Below are 21,233 nucleotides of genomic sequence, written 5' to 3'. Positions count from 1 at the left end.
GCACATACAGACATATACACACATGCATGTACACTCATGCACACACATACACAAACATATGCATGCATGCACACACAGACATATGTGCACATGCACACACATACATGCATGCACATACACATACATGCACGTGCGCGCATATCTATATACACACATGTACGCACATATACACGCACACGCAGACATACACATATACACGCACATGCACACGCATGCACATATACACGCATGCGCATACACACATACACGCACATGCAGACACACATGCACACGCACACACATACATACGTGCACATACACAGACATACATGCACGTGCACACATACCTATATACACACATGCACGCACATATACATGCACGCGCAGACATACACACATGTACACACACATGCACAGACACACGCACACACATGCACATGCACACATACATACATGTACATACACAGACATATACATGCACGTGCACACATACCTATATACACACATGTACGCACATATACACGCACGCGCAGACATAATACATACACGCACATGCACAGACACACGCACACACACATATGCACATGCACACATACATACATGCATGCACATACACAGACATACATGCACGTGCACACATACCTGTATACACACATGTACGCACATATACACGCACGCGCAGACATACATACATGCACATGCACAGACACATGCACACACACATATATATGCACATGCACACACAGACATATACATGCACGTGCACACATACCTATATACACACATGTACGCACATATACACGCACGCGCAGACTTACATATACACGCACATGCACAGACACACATGCACACATGCGCATACACACACATATATACGCACATGCGCACACATATACCCCCCCACACACACACACACATGCACACACAGAGAATTCCTCAAGGAATTGTCTCTACCCACTGTCTCTGTTTCTCCCTCTCCATTCAGCTTCTTGCCCCTCAACTGCACGGACACTGCTCCTTTCTGGGCACCAGCGCCTAACTGGAAGGACGGACACTTTGTCCTCATCTTACAGAACGTAGAGCAGCATCTGAACTCGCTGACCCCTCCTGCCCCTTCAAACACTGTCTTCTCCCACCTCCAGGACACCACACGTTTCTGGTTTTCCTAACATCCTTTTGGACATTTCTTTTCATTCTCTCTGATTTTTGAATGCACTGTTTCCAACACTCACTGCCCAGGTGATCCCCTCCAATCTCCAGATTTTAAATACCTTCCGTTTGCCGGGGACCCCATTTGTATCTCTGGCTGGACTTCAGGCCGGCACAGCTCTACCCTCGCCGTCTGCGCTGGGGCGCCCGAGGGCACAGCCGGCTCGTCCGTCTGCCCTGAGCTCCTGATGCTCCATCCCGGCCTGGCTCCAGCCTTCCCGTTTTCCAGGAGGAAGACTTGGCCTCATCCTTGGACCCTGTCTTTCTCTCATATCCCACATCAGGTCTGTCCACAAATCCTTGTGGTTTGACCTTCAAAATATATGCAGATAACTGGTGATATTAAGGAATTACGGTTAAGTTTTTTTTAGATGTGATAATGGTATTGTAGTTACATTTTTATTTTATTTTAAATATTTTTTTAAAGATTTTTATTTATTTATTTATTTGACAGAGCAAGACAGAGAGACACAAGCAGGCTCCCCGCTGAGCAGGGAGCCTGACGTGGGACTCTATCCCAGGACTGACCTGAGCTGAAGGCAGCCGCTTAACGGACTGAGCCACCCAGGCGCCCTGTGGTTACATTTTTTAAAAGCAGCCTTTATCTTTCAGAGATTCTTTCTAAAGTGTTTATAGATGAAATGCTAAGAAGGTTGGGATTGACTCACAATAATCTAGGGCAATGATTTTCACCTGCAGGACTCATTAAAACAGATTTCTGTGGCTCAAGGCCAGAGTTTCTGACTCAGTAGGGCCGCAATGGACCCGATCATTTGTATTTCTATTGCTGGTTGATGCCTATTGTCTGAGGCCTACATTATGAGACCCACTGAGGGAAGGTAGAGGAGAGTGGTGGGGAGTATGAGTGAACAGGGTTGGGCAAGAGCTGATAGCAGGGGAGTTGGTGGGGACGTGGTAGTGTGGGTCCATAGGGTTGTTCCAGTACTCTTTTTCTTTAGAAGTGTCCAAAGTAAAAAAGCGTGTGTGTGTGTGTGTGTCCAGAATTTGACTATTTCTCACCACCTCACTGCTACCACCCTGGTCCAAGCTAGCATCATCTCTTGCCCGGATCATTGCAGGGGTCTCCTTCCTTTTCCGCCTGCCCCTCTAGGATCTGTTCTCAACATATCAGCCAGAGCGATCCTCAAAACCCTGCGATGGCTCCGTCTCACTCAGAGTGAAACCCCAGGTCTTTCTATGACCCACAAAGCTCTCCACAATGTGTCCTCCACTCTGTTTCCTCTGTCAGACATGGAGCTCCTTGCTGGTCCTCGGATATGTCAGGAATGCTTCTGCCTCAGGACCTTTACACATGATCTCCTGGACTTATAGTGCCACCCCCCAGTCACTCAGCCATCCCTGTCATTTCCTTCAAGCCTGCGTTCGAAAGTCACCCTTGCAGTGATGCATTCTTAGACGACAGTAGGTAAAGTTTCACACACACTCACACTGCACACCACACACTTTACACCCCCTTCCCCGCTCGCTTTTTCTCCCCAGGTCCTATCACTGTCTGTATTGTGCTTACTGAGCTTGTCTGTCCCCCTTGGCAGGAAGCTTGCACGGTTGGTACCTGGCGCCGAGTGGGCCCCGGCCCTCTGCCTTTGTGCATGCGCCTTGCCCGTGCCACTCTTCCCGGCTCCCACCCCCTCCCGGGTTGGCCTCCACTGTCATCTCGCATCCGTTCATGACACACGTTCCTTCTTTGCCGCTGCCAAATGCCTGCCTTGGCCAGCTCTGCGGCAATGGGCTTTTGTCCGTTTGGGTCCAGGACAGTGCCAGCCATGGCAGGCTCTCAGCACGCCGTTCGCCGGGCGCATGGCTGCGTCCCAGGGGCGCGAGGTGGATGAGGAAGAGGGTGGGGAGCAAATGAGGGGACTTTCCTTAAAGGCTGGAAATTTGTGGCCAGTGGGGGCGGAAGCAAAGGCATTCTAACATGGAAAAATCTACAGGAAATGCAACAAAAGTGTGAAAGACAGGAATAGGCTATTTTCGAAACATTAAGTAAGGGAGGACAGAAGTTGCAAATGGGCAGGCCAAATGCAGTCTGCAGAGGTGTGTGTTCAGCCCACACGATGCTTAAAATAAATTTGGATTGGTTGCCAACACTGAAAAATCAGGCGTGTCCTATTTCTCTCGAAAAACTGGAGAAGACTTGCTGGCACTGGGCTGGCATGGGACTGGCCATCTGCCCCCGTCAGAGGGGTATGTGTCCTCTGGTCACTCGTGGCCGCCCCCTGCAGCAGCTTCATTCATTCATCACCTGCCTGGTGCTTGGAGACATTCGATCTATGAGCTCCCTTTTGTTTTTTTTGTTTTTTTAAAGATTTTATTTATTTTTTGACAGAGAGAGAGACAGCGAGAGAGGGAACACAAGCAGGGGGAGTGGGAGAGGGAGAAGCAGGCTTCCAGCTGAGCAGGGAGCCCGATGAGGGGCTCGATCCCAGGATCCTGGGATCATGACCTGAGCTGAAGGCAGACGCCTAATGACTGAGCCACCCAGGCGCCCCTGTGAGCTCCCTTTTGAAGAGCAAAATGGATTTCTTCTTCCTTCAAACCTAACTGAGGAAATATAGTTGTTTGGGGCAAGCAGGGGTGTCGGGTGATTTGGGAACAGGCTGCCTGAGAGGCCAGGCCTCTGGGAGTGTGGGGTCGGGGGGTGGGGGGGGCTGCATTATGGGAGAGGAACGTCCCCTCTTATACAGTGAGGGTTAGAAGGAGCGTTAGAGAGGAAGGCATTGAAAAGAGAGAATAAGCTTATAGGACCGATAGCTTGCCGACAAGTCTGGGCTTTAAAAGGACTGACTCAGCACATGAAAAAGTGACCAAGTGTTATGGGTTCCCACGTGTCCCCAAAAAAAGGTATGTTGAAGTCCTAATTCGCAATATGTCAGAATTTGCAGATGTCATTAGGTGAGATGAGATGAGATGAGATCATGCTGGAGTCAGGTGGGCCCCAAATCCAATATGACCAGTGTCCTTTTAAGAAGAGGACAAGCCACAGAGACACACACTCGGAAGATGGAGGCAGAGATGGGAGGGATGTGGTGGTGGGGGGGGGCACCGAGAACTGACAGCCCCCACCAGAAGCCAGGAGGAGGCAGGGAAGAATCGTCCCCTGAGCCTTCAGAGGGGGCAGGGCCCTGCTGACACCTGCTGCAGACTTCTGGCCCTCAGGCCCCGTGAGATGGTCCCATGTTGTTGTTTGAGGCCAGTAAGGTAGCGACTTGCTGTGGGCTCCCACGTGGCAGGCAGAAAGGGGTTTCCATTGGGAAGGCAGTAGCTTACAGGATTCGAATGGGACCCGGTGGCCCTGGGGTGTTGTGCTCGTTTGTTTGCTAAACAAGAGGATGAAGAGCCTTTTGTTACTTATATTGGCTTCGTGTTCCTGGTGACAGGCTGTGATGTGTGCACTTGTCACCTGTCACGCAGCCGGGCGAGCAGCCATTTGCGTTTCCAGGGCTTCTCCTCGGGGGCACGTTCCCACCTCTGAAGTGTGGATCTGACCACCTTGCTCCGGCCAGCAGTCGCCTGGTGCTGTGTTTCCCTTGGTCAGGATGATTTGCAGAGGTAAATGACCGCACAAGGGCCTCCTTGTTGCTGGAATGGGGTGACCCTCAGGCTTAAGGATTCTGTGTGAGGGCTTTTGTAAAGCTCCAAGGGTTGAAATATATATTCTGGGCTCAGAATTGTTCTCGTGCTTTGTCAGCACGTATCCTGAGAGGAGGGCCGGGGTCCTGGTTCTCCCTGCAGCGCCTACGTGCGGGAGACACCGGGCTGGCCGTGCCCGTGGCCTGCGGGCGTAGGCTTCCACGGGGCGGACCTGTCCTAGGTCAGGGCGCAGGCCCGTTTCCAGGCGGACTCTGTGGCACAGGATACCCTGCCTGGCCCTCCGCAGTGGGCTTGCCATCACCTCTGGGCGGGGGCTGTTGTGCATCTCGGCAGGAGCAGATGTGGGGGATGGAGAGCCTACCTCGCCCTCCCTCACCGGGAGCGGGAGGCCTGTGGCCTCCGAGAAATGGGTTATAGCCATCTGTGGGCCCCTAAGATGTCAGCATCCTAGTCCTTAGTCCCTGTGGCTGTTACTTTGCGTGGCAAAAGGGACTTTGCAGATTTGATTAAGTTAAGGGGCTTGAGATGGGGAGATTGTCCTGGGTTACCTGGGTGGGCCCAGTGTACTCACAAGGGCCCTTAAAAGAGGGAAGAGGGGGGCACATGGGTGGCTCAGTCAGTTAAGTGTCTGCCTTCTGCTCACGTCATGATCTCAGGGTCCTGGGATCCAGCCCCGCATCGGGTTACCTGCTCAGTGGGGAGTCTGCTTGCTTCTCTCTCTCTTCTTCTGCCCCTGCCCCCGCTCAGTCTTTCTCTCAAATAAATAAATACAATTAAAAAAAAAAAAAGAGGGAGGAGGGAAGCAGGAGAGGGGGAGAGAATGAGAAGTAAAGGTGGGAGCAGAGACCAGAGTGAGGCCATCGCTGGCTATGAAGGGGGCGGGCAGGGGCCAGGAGCCCAGGAACGCAGCCGGGCTCGAGATGCTGGGAAATGCCAGGAAACAGGTTCTTTCCTAGAGCTTCCAGAGGAATGCAATCCTGCCAACACGGATTTTAACCCAGGAAAACCCATTTCGGAGACTTCTGACTTGCACAGTTGTCAGCTCACGGATGCGTGTTGTTTTGAGCCAGTGGGTCTGGTCGTTTGTTACCACAGCTGCAGCAGGGGGGCGAGTGAATGACGCGCGGCTGCCCCTTCTCTGAACCGGCGGAGGGAGTGGGTGGGACGGCCCCCCCCAGTCCTTCTCATAGTTAGCTTTAGGTTACTATGCCCCCTTGCCCCCCCCCCCCAGCACCCTAATCAATCAGAACAATTCCTGTGAGGACCGGGGGGAAATGTGACTTAGTAAACTGGTTCTTAACCTCTTCAGGGTACTAACTCCTTTGCCATTCTGACAAAAACAGTGGCTCCAAGCTTCATAAAAAAATACAGCCAAAAATTTGCACACAGTTGTAGGTTGTACGGATCCCCCCAGACGCTCCCCCGGGAAGCTGCAGTGTCTGCTGGGCCTTCCTCTGTCGCCGCAGATTAGGAGCCCATCTGTCACAGTAAATCAGAGGCAGGGTGACTGCTCTCCTAGTGAATCTCCCTAATGCTGTCTGCCAGGCCCTCCTTTGAGGGTTCACCCGGGTTCCTATTTCGTTCTCTGCACATAGAAACATTCTTCAGAGGAAGGGTCCAAGGGCCTGCCACCGTCCGTGCCAGATGGTCTCTGGTGACCTTGAAGGGCAAGGGCTCCTGGCTCCAAAGGGTCCTTCCCTCTGTCAGGTCAGCTTTCTTCTCTTGCTTTCTGCCGAGGCTGTGTCTCGTCCGGGGCCCTGGTGGTAACTGCTGAAGACCCTGGGGGCTCTGCTCCTGTAGCTTGCCGGCGGTGGGGGGGATGCCTCGGGCCCAGGCCCGGGGTACCCAGGACACGGGGGCCTTCTGCACAGCCTCCCCGTATGATAGTTAGCAGGTCCCTGCCGGCAGGTGGGCACTTGCAGGATGAGCCTCCGGTGAACAATATTTAGGAAGGAAGGTCCTCCCCACCAGGTAACGATGACTCACTCCTGCTTCTGAGCCTGCAGCCAGGGCTGGGCCTGAGGCACCTGCTCCTGGCTCGAACCTCAGCACCTCCTCTCCCTCACCCTCCCCAGCCCCCAGGGAGCTGTGGGCGCTTCCAGAGAGCAAGCTTTTTGTGGGAAGGTCTAAATCTCTGCAGCTCGGTGATTCGCTAGTCCTAAAGCCTCCACACACATTACTTGAGGCCGAGCTATTGTCTCTGCGTTTTCTTTTTTGAGTGGGTGGGGAGCCAGATGGGAAGGCTGCAGTGAATGAACTCCAACAGGAGACCCAGGCTGATGTTGTCTGTGATGTGTTTCTCTCCCAGCTCCAGAAGAGAAGGAGGTCATTAAAGGCCAGTATGGAAAGCTCACGGACGCTTATGGCTGCTTGGGGGAGCTCAGGGTAAGATCTGGTAAGTACCCGTTCAGACAGATCAACTGCTAGACTTCTGGGGCCAGAGCCTCTCCTGCATTCGTGTGGAAAGACTGCCGGATTTAGGCATTTTATTTTAGCTGTTAGGATCTTCTAAAATGTCTCTTTATTTTGCTGAGCCCGCTCCTCTGTGCCGGGGAGGAGGTCAAGGTGAACGCAGCCTGATTCTCACCTGTCCGTGCTGGCGGCAGAAGGAAGCTCACCTTCCTTGTTTGCCCTCCAGGACCCGAGTTCTTCCAAAGTCGGGGGTGTGTGTGTGTGTGTGTGTGTGTGTGTGCGGGGGGGTCCCCCCAGGGGGCTGTTTATCGTTTACAAGGGATCTGTACTGTAGAAGGGGTGGATGCGGGAGGTCAGAAGCCCCCGGACTCACAGGGGTGGCTTGGAGAAGAGCCGGGACTGGGCGTGCATGTTGGCAAGGAGAGCCCCCAAGCACCTGCCATCGATCATCGGGGGTGGGGGGGGCATTTGAAAAATGGGCCGTGTGGTCTGACTTTGAAAAGGCTAGAGAACTCACAGGAACAAGCAGGCATCCTTGCTCCTATGAGACCCTCGGGGCTGAGCTGTCAGCTGGGCTGCTCTTGGGGGTCGCAGCCTTTCCAGTGGGGACCCCATGTTGCCACCTCTGCGCCCCTGGACCTCCCTTCAGGGTCTGGCCACCCTTTCCTTCCTCCTCTTTCAGCCACCACATTTATGTTGGCTGGACCCAGTGTCTTCAGGGACGTTTAGGGCCCGGGCCAGAGCACAGGTGACATCCCTCCTTCTCAGTCCTGCTCCCCAGAATGAGAGTGGCTGGGAGTGGACCAGATTCGGGCGCACGGCTTTTCCCCGAGCCGAGCATGCTAGGGCCGCACGTGTCCCACAGCAGCTGGGTCCCCAGACCGAGGATTTTTTTAGCCGACAGAGTGGCACTGTTGTTTGTGACTACTTTTCTGGGTCTTTTCTTTCAGGGGATGGGGTCTCCTGAACTCTGATGCCACTGATTATTTTCTAACAGTGTGTAGGAAAAGCACTCAGTAGCCACATGGCAACATGCATGCATTCAATGTCTGTTTTGTGCCCGGGGCTAGATATGCAGTAACTTATTTAATCCTAAAAATAACCCAATATGATACTGTGTCTTTCCCACTGCTCCTAGTAACGGGAAGAGGCTCAGAGGGGTAAGGTTACTGCCCCCGGGAAGAAGAGTAGCTAGGATTCAAACCCAGACTGAGCTGCCTCCGTACGCTTGCTTTTTCCCTGAAAACGTGCTGCCCACATGGTTTTCTGCGGGACTTTTCCCCGCAGTGATTTCAACGAGGTTACAAAACTTTCCTGTGGCCCTCGCCTCCACGACGATGATATGAGGAAGCCAGCTAACCTTCCACGGCGCGTACTCTGTGCCAGGCACTGTTTTAACATGGTAACTCGGTTCTCCCAACACGAGAGGTGGGTGCCTGTTCCTGTCCTGCTTTCCCCACACAGGCAGAGAAGCTCAGAAAACTTAAGTGCTGTATTTTGTCTGTTCTGTGAGGGTTTTTTTACAGTGTAGTGTCTTGGCTCTTAGGATGTGTTACCATTGTTGACATCTTACAGTTATAACCGGCAATGGTTTTCTGCTACATGAATCAGTGATCTGTTTTGCATCTGACTGAGATCTGGATTTAGCGCAGGGCCGCAGCTTGGCCAAGTTCAGGCAGTTCTCAAGGGGGTGACCTGGGGTTGTTGTCGACCACTGGGCTGTTCTGTCTTGAAAGGGGGCAGAAAAGGTTGAGCTTCCAAGGACAGGAAGAGCAGTACCTTTCCATCATCCCAGAGGAAAGTGTCTTTTCCCTGGACTGTGATCTGAGATTGGCTACAGGGAGTTGCTCTTAACAGCTCCCCAGTCTGAATCCTAGCTACACTTCTGACTTTAACCCTGAGAAATACTGTCAGAGTGGGCCCAGGTGGGTGTGGGCATCTGGCCCAAGGTCCTGGCAGGCTTCCGTGGAATCACCCTGGGGCAGGACGTGGAGAGGTGACCAGCTGCTGGGGAGCTGTCCCCTCCCCCCCCCACCCTGGGGGCAAGGCCCTGCTCCCTTCCTGCACCCGCCCCTCCCCCGAGGAGTGAGCTCGCACAGCCTCTGGGGGCTGCAAGCAAGCAGGCATGGCCCTGGCGTGGAGGGCCGTCAGGTCCCCAGCCCCTATTTCTCCCTTCCTCTGAGTACCCCCAGCCCCGCCTGCCAGAGTCGCCCTCCGGGGGGGCTGCCACAACTCTTTCCGAGGGGGTGAGGATGACTTCCGGGTTTTGGAATGTCAGGATTCTTTGGTCTATTTTCAACACATTCCTGAAAGAGTCCTAGGATATATGAAGGATGGATGGAAGGGTTGGGCCTTATCGTCCAGTTTTTTAAATCCCCTTTGGTTACATGAAGGAGTACGTGGCTTTAACTTGATTTTCTTTTCCTGCTGCAAGTTCCCGGCCCAGAGCTATCGTGTTTTCTCCTTAGCTGTTGAGGGTGTTTGGGCAGTGCAGAGTGAAAAACCAGTTGGGGATGGACCTCCCTTTTGACTTTGTTAGGCTGAGGGTCTCTGTACAAAGAAAGAGACTTCCCCTCAGGCTTGTAACATGGGGCAAGTTGTTGAATTTCAATCTACCTAAGTGAAGATAGCTTTTTCATGTTAGAAATTAAGAAACATGCACAAAAATTGCATAAAAGCTTTATCCCATGTTCCTAGGTTTTCATAAACACCATAAGTCCCTCCTTCCTCCCTGAAATGCCAGCAGGAAGGGGGTGGAGCCCCCACAATTAGCCGGGCAGTCGGGCTTCCGGATGCACACATGATACAAAGCATAGAAAGTGAGAGTATAGCAGTTGAAAGAATTTATCCCAACGATTACAGGGATTTAACTCCCTTTTAACCTAAGCTCTCACGGCCTCCCTGTTTCATAGCCTCAAGGGTTGGATACAGTGAGGTCTGTAATGAATCGTGTCTGCTGGAGTTGTGTAGTGCACAGCCTGTGAAGCTGTACCGGCCGGCCCTCCTTCTGGAGTCGTGTGGTGCACAGCCTGTGAAGCTGTACCGGCCGGCCCGCCTTCTGGAGTCGTGTGGTGCACAGCCTGTGAAGCTGTACCGGACGGCCCTCCTTCTGGAGTCGTGTGGTGCACAGCCTGTGAAGCTGTACAGGACGGCCCTCCTTCTGGAGTCGTGTGGTGCACAGCCTGTGAAGCTGTACAGGACGGCCCTCCTTCTGGAGTCGTGTGGTGCACAGCCTGTGAAGCTGTACCGGACGGCCCTCCTAGATTCTAGTTCTAGCCTCACAACAGACTCACTTTCTGTATTTATTAATCTCTCTAGGGCTGTATTCCCACCTGCAAAACCAGGAGAACGGTCTCATCTCTATATTACATAATTCCTAAGAGATTTATAGGGGAGAATAAACCTGGTCTGAACGTGGGTACCGAGGGGGAGGGGGCTGGCCTGCAGAGGGGTCCCTCTGGGGTAGGGGTCAGGGCACTGAGTCCTGGTGGGTGGTCCATCTGCACAGGCTGGCGGAGGGCTCACTGCTGGGCAGTCACTACAAAATGAAAAGTCTCTAGAGAGAGAAATGTGATCGCCTTTAGTCTTGAGATTTGGGGTATGCAGTGTTCTCTAGAAAGTCTTGAAATGATGTGGCCTTCATCAGTCTTAGGATCATTTACGAGCTACATCCAGTGCTGTGCTGGTAAATATTGGACATCCAGCTCTCTGGGGGCAACAAAGCCCTGATAGGAAGCGTCTGCCGGTTTCCATGGTGTAGCTAACCCACCCCTGGCGGATTTCAGGCTACGGCTCGGAGTTGGGGACAGATGGGCACAGCTGGCTCCCATGAGCCTGTGCAGGCTGCCGCTTTCACGTCCTAGAAAGGGAAGACGAAAGAGATCCTTGAAACTGCGCCATGTAGGTGCAGGGTATTTAGAACTCTGAGCTGGCTGGTATGGGGGGGAGCCTTGGGGCGCCTCCACTCCAGGGGTGGGCTAGCCTAGAGCTCCTGAGTCCTGTGTCTACAGCTTTAAAGTATGAGTGTCCTGTTCAGGCAGGATCGATAAGGGGGTCTTTAGGCAGCCCAGCGTTGAGATTGGCACGAACCTGGCCAGGGGGCAACTCCAAGGCTGAGCCAACAGAGAAGTGCCAACGCAGGGGAAGCAGGAGGCCCGGCAGCCAGAACACGCCCAGCATTGTCCCCGCACAAACAGCGTTGTGTCTGCGCATGACTCACGGTGCTCCTAGCGCCAGCCCTTTCCAGCCAGATGACAAACGGCCACAGCGCAACAAGACACGGACCCCGTTGCTGCAGGGCTCAGGGGCTTGGGGGCAGCTGGGCCTCGGAGTTGGGTTTTGAAGGCAGCCCTCTCAAGGGAGAGAATTTCTAAATCGACATTGAGGTCTCCGAGGTTGTGTGTGTGTGTGTGTGTGTAGAAGCTAAAAACTTACCCCTGTAAGCAATTTAAAGTGGACAGTTTCATAGCATTAAGGACATTTACGTTGTTGTACAACCATCCCCACCATCTGTCTCTAGAACTCCTTTTATCTTCCCAAACTGAAACCCCGGCCCCACTAAACAATACATATTGGGGTGGTCGCCTCCCATTTCCCCACCCTGCCTGCTCAGGCTGCGGGACTGGTCTGCACCCTGAGCCTCCATCCTCTGGAGCGGTGTACGTGTCCCTGTGCGTGTGTGATCCCTTCCCGCTCTGGTGTGTCTTTGGGCCTGTGACCTGTTGCTTGTCCTCCCTGTCACCTCCCCTAACTGCGGCCAGCAGCCTCTGACCCAGGCGTGCTCTTGCTTTGGCCAGAGCCCTGGAACCAGAGTTCCTCCGAGCTGGAAGGGACCCAGAGGCCATGTGGCGCATTGTTCTCTGAGGCCCAGAGAGGGTAGGAGACTGGCCAGAGGCCCCACAGGCCGATAGAGACGTGCAGAGGCCAGAGCCTCGGCTGCTGAGGCCAAAGCAAGTTTGAGTTTTGTCTTTCCCGTGCTAGAAGATCCTTCCTGGTTTTAAGCCCCTGGACTCAGCCTTGACTAATGACTTCTGACACCCCCCCCCACTCCCCCCACCCCAGGCCTGGTATTCTTGGCTGGGAGGAAACTGATCCTGCCTTACTAAAAACAAAGCCTAGGTCTTGTGTGCAAGGTGAGCACCCAAAGGGACATCCTTCACACCTGGGGCAGGTGAGTCCCCCCAGCCCCACTATTAGCCCCTAGAGACACCTTCTGACAGGTAGGCCAGGGGGCAGTGACCCCCCACCCCCACCCCACAGTCTGGTGCTGGGCTTGAATCAGCACGCTTTCCTTAAAACCTGTAGTACATGGAGTGCATCCAAGGTTGCTAGACAAGATTGGGGAGGGGGAGTCATGCCAGGACTGGAGTGACAGGAAGCCACGCGCCAGGCTGCTGAGGGCCGGGTCCTCCTCCCAGAGAGGCCGTGGCCTGGCACAGTTCCTCTGAGGTCACAGAGACTGTCCACGGTACACGGACTTGGTCAGTTCTGAGGAGAACTGTTCCTAGGTCCTCACCTCCTTGGTTTGCCTAAGAATGTCCCTGTGATGAGGGGGCCTGTTTCTCATTCTCCTCCATCCCCTTCCAGCTGACCTTCTTCTGCCTCCAGAATCGGTCACTCCTTGACCCCACTCATGGTGTGTGGCTCTGGGCGGCAGATACCTACAGATGCCAAACAGAGGGCCGGTTCCCCCTACTGTTGTTGGCTCTGGTGAGGCTGCATGTCACCTCGGTGCCTGGGTGACATTCAGTTTAACAAGTCAGGGGACAGCCAGCGGTTGGCTTTTGACAAAACTGGAGGAGAACGTCAGTGGGCCATCAGCTGACGGCATTAATAGTAATTTGATGGATAGATTTTGTGATTTTTTTTTAACAGGTAACTCAGAAGGACGTTGAAGAGTGATTGGGCAACATTTCTATAATGAAGCCCATCAACCTATGAATGTGAACAAGGTTTCTTAGTGTTCACATCTGTAAAAATGAAAAACAGAACTAGACTTGGTACAGGATCTAGTTTCATTCCGTTAATAAATAATATTTATCTGTGGATATAGGAACCAGAGGTCCCATCCACCTTCCCAATAAATCTTTATATTTTTTATGTTAAATCACTGTTTAGCAAAGCATTGTGTTCATAGTGTTTGACCAATTTTGTACTAAAAATCATTGCAATGATAACTCAAGTCTTTTAAACACTTCCAGCGTTAGGATCAAACTGCTGCACAGTAGGATCAAGAGACACAGAAGCACAAAATGTGTGACATTAGGATGAAATTCTGGGGGGACGTGGAATGGAAATACGAGGAAAATCCCATCTGTTCAAGAAGAACTTATTCATGCATTCCTTGATCAAACCAGAGTCTAGATTCTACTGGATCCTGGTAAAGAGGCCCACAACAGTTTTATTTTTACACGTCAATATTTAGCATATGCTGGAAAATATATTATTCACAACCGTTTGAACTAATGATGAGAACTTGTGGTGTCAGATGAGCAAATGGTACGTCAGTCAGCCACACGCCTGGTGAGACAGTAAGCCGGTGGGACTGGAGACCGCCAGACCTGGGGCCCGAGGGAGCCGGGGACGTGAGACCCGCCACCTTTGCACTGTGGGTCCAACACAGACTAGCTGCGCACTTGGGCAGATGATTCAGCTCCCCCGGGGACAGTCCCTCGCGTGTGAAATGGCAGCCTCGTCAGGCACGTGGGCCATCCTTCAGCGAGGATCCAGGTAAAGAGTGCCGGCTCTGGAAGCAGACTTGGTCTGAGTAACTTCCCAGGCGGTAGAGCCCGAAAGTGGGTTCAAATCCCAGCTCCCCCGCTGGGTCACCTTGGGCAGGCTTCTTAACCGCTCTGTGCCTCCATCTGCCTCTCTGTGAAATGGGGCTAAGAGTGGTACCTGCTCCCCGCCCATGGGCTTGTTGAGAGGAAGGTCACGGCACGGTGTCTGGTGCCCGGGAAGCACCAGGACCTGAGAGTCCGTTGTCATCAAAGTGCTTGGTTCCGGTGCGCGCCTATGGTGGATTTTTAAAAATTTACCTGTGCCTTCCCCTGACCCCTCGTCCCAGGACTCAGGAGCTCCAATTCTCATTTATTTTAAGAGCGCTTTCATGCCTGCTGCAGCCGCCCCTCCCGAGCCTCCCCCGGGCCCCTGCCCCGCACAGGAAATGCCTACTGTCTTCAGAGCCGCCCGGGACTCTTGCCAGGGACTCGGTCCCCCCACGCAGGGGCTGTTGAGGAAGTGCTGCTCGAAATCCACTCCACAGCTTGGGTGGAGAGACTTAGTTCTCCACGCTTCACCTTGACCCCACTCTCTATAGAATCCCCTCTGGGGCTCGCAGCCTAGCCCGCAGGGGCTGTCCCCTGGCCACGCCTCTGGCTGTTCTAGAACTCCGCTTTCCCTGCTCTGAGCACCTCGACCGAGGCAGAGGGGATGCCTGGGCATTGGTTCGAGCACAGGCTATGGGAATGTTTGTGTTTGTGAGGCTATAATTCGGGGACATCAAGCCCACACAAACCCCACCTGTCTTCCAGAAATGACACTTATCCTGCTTAAGAAACTCAGCCCCCCGACAGTGATCACTGTCCACAGCATAACTGCCTTATTCTTCAAAGTAGTTGCTTTAAAGTAGTTTCCTGATAATCTGCCTGGGGAGGTGGGATATGAGCCAATATGGTCACCTCGTTGGTTCCACCCCCCCAACAGGATTGGTAGGATTAGTGACCTAGTTATTGGATGAAGGCATCTTTAAGAAAAACCCAGATGTGTCCTGGCCCCGAGCAGCACCCTTCTTCTTATCAAGTGTGAGGAGGGAGTGGGGGGGACACAATGAGCACTGGGACTTAAGGGTCTTTTATCAGAGTGCCTAAAATGTCGGCCACCATGGCTCCAGATAATGACCTCTGACCGTTGGGAATGGATCTTGCTGGGAGCAGGTCCTTTAAAGCTCAGCAGGGTGGGAAGAATATCCTCTGGACCAGAACCACGCCAGCCCCTGAAGGCCAGTTGGTCCCCCCAGTGATCTCTCGGGCCCTCTCCTGAAACAGAGCAGGGGCAGTGTCCCTGCTGTCCCCAGAGCAGAGCCTTGCCATGCACCCCTGACTCCTGCAGCATGTGCTTGTTAGCACCTGTGCAGTGGGGGGTGCGGAAGAGAAGGCAGCCACGGACGGTGTGGTGGGGTCCCCGGAGGGGTTGCCTCGTTCTGGCAACCAGGTGGGCAGTGGTAGGGGTAATCATTTCGTGGGGAGTGGGGGGCTCAGGTAGGAAGTATTCCTCAAACATCTGCCATGTGCAGTGCTGGGATGGAACAATGAAGCAGAGTCCTGCCCCTAAGAAACCCCCAGTCTACTGGGGGACCCAGATGGGAACGAGGTTGTTAGCTTTGCGTGTACGAGGGCTAACAGGGATGCCGTTGGCCTGTAGGAGGGGCACATAGCAATGTCTTGGGAGAGCAGGGCAGGCTCCCCGAGAGGAGTTCTCCTGGAAAGGAGGGACTGAGCTAGGGTGGCCCTGATGAACACTGGGAAGGCTCGTGGCTCTTCTAGAGGGTGGAGGCAGGGAAGGTGAGTGGGGAAGGCCTTGATGGACAGATGGTGGTGGGGCGTCCTGGGCAGAGACAACATCTTGGGCAAAAGCCCAGGGGTGTGAGGGCATATGGCGTATTTGAGGAGCCACAGAGGACAGCCCTTGAGAGCTGCTGGACCGTGGGTGTCCATAGGTGGGGAGGGATGGGGATGGTCAGCCTGGGAGGAGTTCCCCTTCCAGTCCTGGGGGAGGTGGGAGCTGTGGAAGGATTTAAGCAGAGAGGGAGGTCTAACAGCAGGCCACTTCGAGAGGCTACTCCGGTGGCTGAGCTTGGAGGACTGACCCCACTGGGGGGCCCTGAGCCAGGTGGTGCCTGAGGCTTCGTGGAGAGGGCGGATTTGCAAGGCTTCGGGTGGCAGATAGGGGGAGAGGCTGTAGGGCCGGGAAGGCTGCAGGCCAGTGACCCTCAGGCCGGTGGGCAGCAGGATGGCCTGGCTGCTTGTTATAGCTCAGGTGGCTGGCCCCTGGCCCCGCGGTCTGGATGGGACCAAGAATTCGCAGTTCCGGTGGACTCCCAGGTGGTGATGCCGCTGCTGATCAGAGGCCACCCTCGGAGAACCAGGCACTGGGCTTCCGGCTCAGGTGACAGATTCCTGGGGCTGCAAGGGAGCGAACACAGCCACGTGGTTGCAGTGGCATTGTGGGAGCTTGTCCCCTGCTCGGCTCTGGGCTGCTCCGGCTCAGTGTGGTGCTAAGCCCCCTTGTCTGTTTCCCTTCCAGGTGGCGCTTCCCTGAGCTTCCTGGTTTTGGTGACAGGCTGCACATCCGTGGGCAGAATTCCAGAGGCTGAAATCTACAAAATCACCGCCACCGACTTTTACCCTCTACAGGAGGAGGCCAAGGAGGAGGACCGCCTCACAGCCTTGAGGAAGATCCTCAACTCGGGGGTCTTCTACTTCTCGTGGCCCAGTGATGGGTCCAGCTTCGACCTCACCGTCCGGGCGCAGAAGCAGGGCCATGACAGCTACGAGTGGGGGAGCTCCTTCTTTTGGTGAGGGCCCTGGGTCGTCTCCTACCACCCCGCCACCCCCCCATCCCCGTCCCCCTTGGGTCACATGGAGGGCGGGCTCTGATTGGCACCTGTGTCCTTGTTCTCTGCTTTACATCATCCTGGGGTACCTCTGAGAGCCCAGTTGCTCTCAACACAGTGAGAAGAAAGCTAACCCCCCATCCCCTCTCTGGGCTCAGAGAAGATGTTCAAAGTGGTCTAATGTAGATTTAGAAAAGAAACTCTCCATAAGTAAAGAGCATAAGAGCCAACATCTACCGGGTCTTCCTAAGTGCCGGGCCGTGCTCAATGCTCCTGTGGTCCTCTCAGCGATCCTGGTTACCCTCTGGTGCACGCACATTTACTACTGCTTCTATACGGTGCTCATGTTCTAACAAGTTCCCTGCTGGTAGTAACTCAGAATCCTCATAGTAACCTATGAGGTAGGCTCTGTTTGTTATGCCCATTTTACAGGTAAGGAGACTGAGGCTTGAGCAAGTGAGGGAATTCGAACCCAGGCATTCTGGCTCCAGATCCTGTACCGTTAATCACCAAGCCAAACCAGCTCCTCTGACAATGGGGAAACTGAGTCAGCCTGCCAAGATGACGTGTAGTCATGTGATAAGACATATCCTGAAGCCCAGACCAAGGTGCCTGGATTTCTGTATGTTGAGGGTTATTCGGGTGCTCCTTCATGGACACAGCTAGGTGTGGATGACTGTATAAATACGTAAATTATCTACAGCTCTTTCTGGACGCTGGGGGTCATGACCCTGGCAGATCCTGTTGGGGAGGGGTGGTGCAGTGATTTACATTGACGGGTGCCAGGCCTGGGTTGTCAACTGCTGTACCCTTCAGATTTGCCAGGAGATGTGTAAGAAGTGAGTCAAGCCGACATGATGAAAATCGTGCCATAGAAATTGCTCCAATTTGCCTCATATACTGAATGTTCTTAGAATTCCAGTGCTGGCCCTTTGGAACCACCCGTTTTCCAGCCCTAAGACAGAGTTGGTGAGGCTTATTTACATCCTTTATTTATGCCTGCCTCCCTCCCTCCATGTGCCCAAACCCAGAAACTCGTAGGTCTCCTTCACTGCATAAATGTTTTTTTCCTTGGTGCTTCGGGCCCCCCACCCCTGCCCGACTTCTGTTTGGAGAAAGAGCCTTCACCATATCCTGCCATGCGCCTCGGCATTCCCTACCCCCAGGCCCTCTTGGACCCTCTGGTTTTGTTGAGTTCTTGGGGCAGTAATGTGCTCAAACTTGAAAATACCTGTGAATCTCCTGCTGATCTTATTCAAATGCCGATTCTGACTCAGCCAGTCTGGGCGGGGGAGGGGGGGCAGACTCAGCATTTCCAGCCAGGTGACCACGGTGCCTCCTGTCCTGGGGTTTGAGGACCCCTCTCTGAGAAACAGGTCCAGGGGATGGTGTTTCTGTGAATCACTAAGTCCATTGTGCAGGGACGAGCTGGTGCCCCTGAAGTCCGCTGAAGTTAGGGAGGCAAGGGCTGTGGATTCTGAGCGCTATCTGTGCTAAGGCCACGGAGCCACTTCCAACAGGGACTGGTGGGCAAGGAGAGGTCTCAGAGGCTGTGACATTCCTTGGCAACATCTTAGGATGGTAGGGGATGCCTGGGGAACCGGGTGGCCTTTGTGACTGCTTTTGTCAGGCTTTCTTCTGCGAGCTGTGGGGCTGGAGACCTGGGGCCCCCAGAAAACAGCAGGAAGGGTGCAGATCACGAGGTGGAGGCTGAGGGGGGCTGGGGAAGGGGCAAGCCCCAGGTGGACGCCAGACTGTATCTTGAGCTGAGAGGAAGCGGCAGTCTGGAGGGTGCCAGGCCACTGGGTGTGGTGTTTGGGCGGCGCCCACGGAACTGACCACAACTGAGTCAGCCCCGACTGAGCAGTCACGGGCTTGGTTGCTAAAGCCATCATTCGGGGGTGCCGCGTTCCAGGTCTGGACCCACATCTGGAGTCAGATGGGGTCAATACGGAACGTGGGTGGTGAATGGGGGGCGGGGTGTAGGGCGGTGTGAAGTTGTTTTTCCGGGCTGCTGATGGACCCCACCGAGAATTGCTTCCCAGTGGAATGTGAGCCTGGGAGGAAACTCACAGTAGTTTTCCTTTATAGATCTGGGTCCCTTCCTCTGAGAAGAGCTGTCCTCATACAGCGCGCCAGATCAGTGTGGCTACAAACAGGGATTCAGAGTCGACTGTTTGGCAACAGCCTCCTTTCCCTGACCCCTGGTGACTGAGGGCGGCCGTAGCTGTGTGGCTGGGAGACTGGAATATTCCAGAGGCTTTGCCTTGATGCCATATGCAGATTTGATTTGTTACTAAAGCTGGTTCATCATCTGAATTTTGGAGAGTGATTCAGAAGAGGAAAACGCGTTTTTGTAAAGGAGTGCCCTGTGATCATCATTTCTCAGGCGGACAGGCACAGTGGCTAGGGAGGCTCAGAAGGGGGCCCCAGTGGCCGCTCCCTGAGGGGTGGGGCTCCTCAGCGTCGGTCGGGGAGGCTGGCCTGAGACCTTGGCAGCCTTGCTGCTTGGAGAAGCCACCTGAGACATCAGGGCTCACGGGGTACTTCTGAAGAAATGAGAGAAGGCTGCTATCTCTGAGGAAGGCTCTAGGGCAGGAACAGTGCTGCCTTTTTTAAACAAATAGGGCATTGTGATCTAGATTTGCTTAATACCCTGTGGGAGAGAGCCTTCTGGGAAGGTTCCTGCCTCCCTGGGAGTGTCCGAGAGGCCCCGGGAGGTGCTGTGCGGGTCCCCTGAGCACCCCGAATGGAGCTCGGCCTGCAGTGTCAGGGGTCCTGGCACCCCTCCGACGCCTCCCTTCTCAGAGTGGCGGCTGGGGCCGAGTAAGGTCGAGTGGGTGTTGGGGAAGCGGAGAGAGCAAGGGGAGGTGGTGGTGAGCACAGGTGCTCGTGGGGCCTTCAATGAGAGAGGAGGTAGGCCTGGGGCTGGCGGGGCCAGTAAAGAGCGCAGGCTCCCAGCTCCTCGCTGCGGCTTACTGGCTCCCAGACCTTGGGCAAGTCCTTCACTTCCCTGTGCCTCGGTTTCTTTATCTGTAAGATGGGCTGAATGGTAATACCTTTCACATAGGGCCTTTGGAGGATGAAGTGAGTCAATCCATCCCAAAGCACTTAAGAGTGGTGCTCGGTGCACTTGATAAATGTTGGCTTTTATCCCCATCCTTATCATCATGGACACCAGGGGTCCCCAGAGCCCCAGAACAATCCACCAGATATGGGGACGAAATACTGGAACTTCCATTGCTCTTATTTTAGTCTCATCCTTTTTATAAAAAATATTTTATTTATTTGAGAGAGAGTACAAGCAGGGGGGAAGGGAGGCAGAGGGAGAAGCAGACTCCCCACTGAGCAGGGAGCCCAGCGCAGGCTCGATCCCAGGACCCCGGGATCCGACCTGAGCCAAAGGCAGACACTTAACTGACTGAGCCACCCAGGTGCCCCTTGTCTCATCTTTTTTTCTTTATTTTGGATTGCTTCTAGTGCTCTCATGGGTATAGGCTATACCTCATGGGATATGTATGTCATTTAAATAAGCACGCACATATTTAATGATTATTTTTATCATTTATTATTTAATTACAAAACCTATGATTAAATTTTTTACTGATGGGATTTCTGATTTAAAAACGTGGAGGCGGGGGGTTTAAAGGGAGGCTCCTCCCATGTTCGCTGGAAGGTGGTGGTTGGCTCACACTCCCCGCCGGGCTTTTCATTCGCTGATACTGACGCCCGCGGTGGTTTTGGGAAGGACGCCTCGGCTGACACTGCGCAGCCTCCGCTGCCCTGCTGCCTGGAGCGCGGGGCGGGGCGTCACAGAAGCACGTGAACCTCCCGGCCCCGGATCCCCAGCACCGAGGCCACTGCGGGCGCCTCCCCCCCCCCCCCCCCCGCCGTGCACCTGCCCCTCCCCACTCGCTTGGGCGCAGTGGTACCTGGAGGGTGCGCTGCGACCCGAGCCGCTGTGGGGCTCTGTTTTGCAGGAACCAGCTGCTGCACGTGCCCCTGAGGCAGCACCAGGTGAGCTGCTGCGACTGGCTGCTGAAGGTCATCTGCGGCGTGGTGTCCATCCGCACGGTGTACGCCTCGCACAAGCAGGCCAAGGCCTGCCTCATCTCCCGCATCAGCTGCGAGCGCGCCGGCGCTCGCTTCCACACCCGCGGCGTGAACGACGATGGCCACGTGTCCAACTTCGTGGAGACTGAGCAGGTCAGTGCCGGGGCCGGTCAGTGGCGCCCGGTGGTTCGGAGGGGACCCGGCCGTGCACGTGCGTTTCCGTTTGGGGCAGAAGAGGTCCAGGCATACTGGAGGTCGTTTCTGGTGATCGTGGCTTCTCCCTCTGATTGGAGAACAGAGTCACGGGCTCTGCCTGCAAATGTGGCTTCCAGTTGGCCTGGGCTGTCTTTCTTGA

At 54.3% G+C, this 21,233-nt stretch overlaps 1 protein-coding gene across 6 annotated transcripts in view; it reads left to right on the top strand.

Moving 5' to 3' along the window:
- SYNJ2 (synaptojanin 2) overlaps window positions 1-21,233 on the top strand; it is a 99,258-nt gene that overhangs the window by 19,259 nt on the left and 58,766 nt on the right. For all 6 annotated transcript variants that reach the window (XM_032407571.1, XM_032407568.1, XM_032407569.1 and 3 more), the window contains exons 2-4: window positions 7,109-7,195; window positions 16,516-16,786; window positions 20,806-21,031. In XM_032407571.1, coding sequence (XP_032263462.1) covers window positions 7,109-7,195; window positions 16,516-16,786; window positions 20,806-21,031 — 584 coding nt within the window. The remainder of the gene's footprint in view (window positions 1-7,108; window positions 7,196-16,515; window positions 16,787-20,805; window positions 21,032-21,233) is intronic.

The sequence above is a fragment of the Phoca vitulina genome, unplaced genomic scaffold, assembly GCF_004348235.1.
Source record: "Phoca vitulina isolate PV1807 unplaced genomic scaffold, GSC_HSeal_1.0 scaffold9, whole genome shotgun sequence".
NCBI lineage: Eukaryota > Metazoa > Chordata > Mammalia > Carnivora > Phocidae > Phoca > Phoca vitulina.
This window is presented reverse-complemented; position numbering and strand designations above follow the sequence as displayed.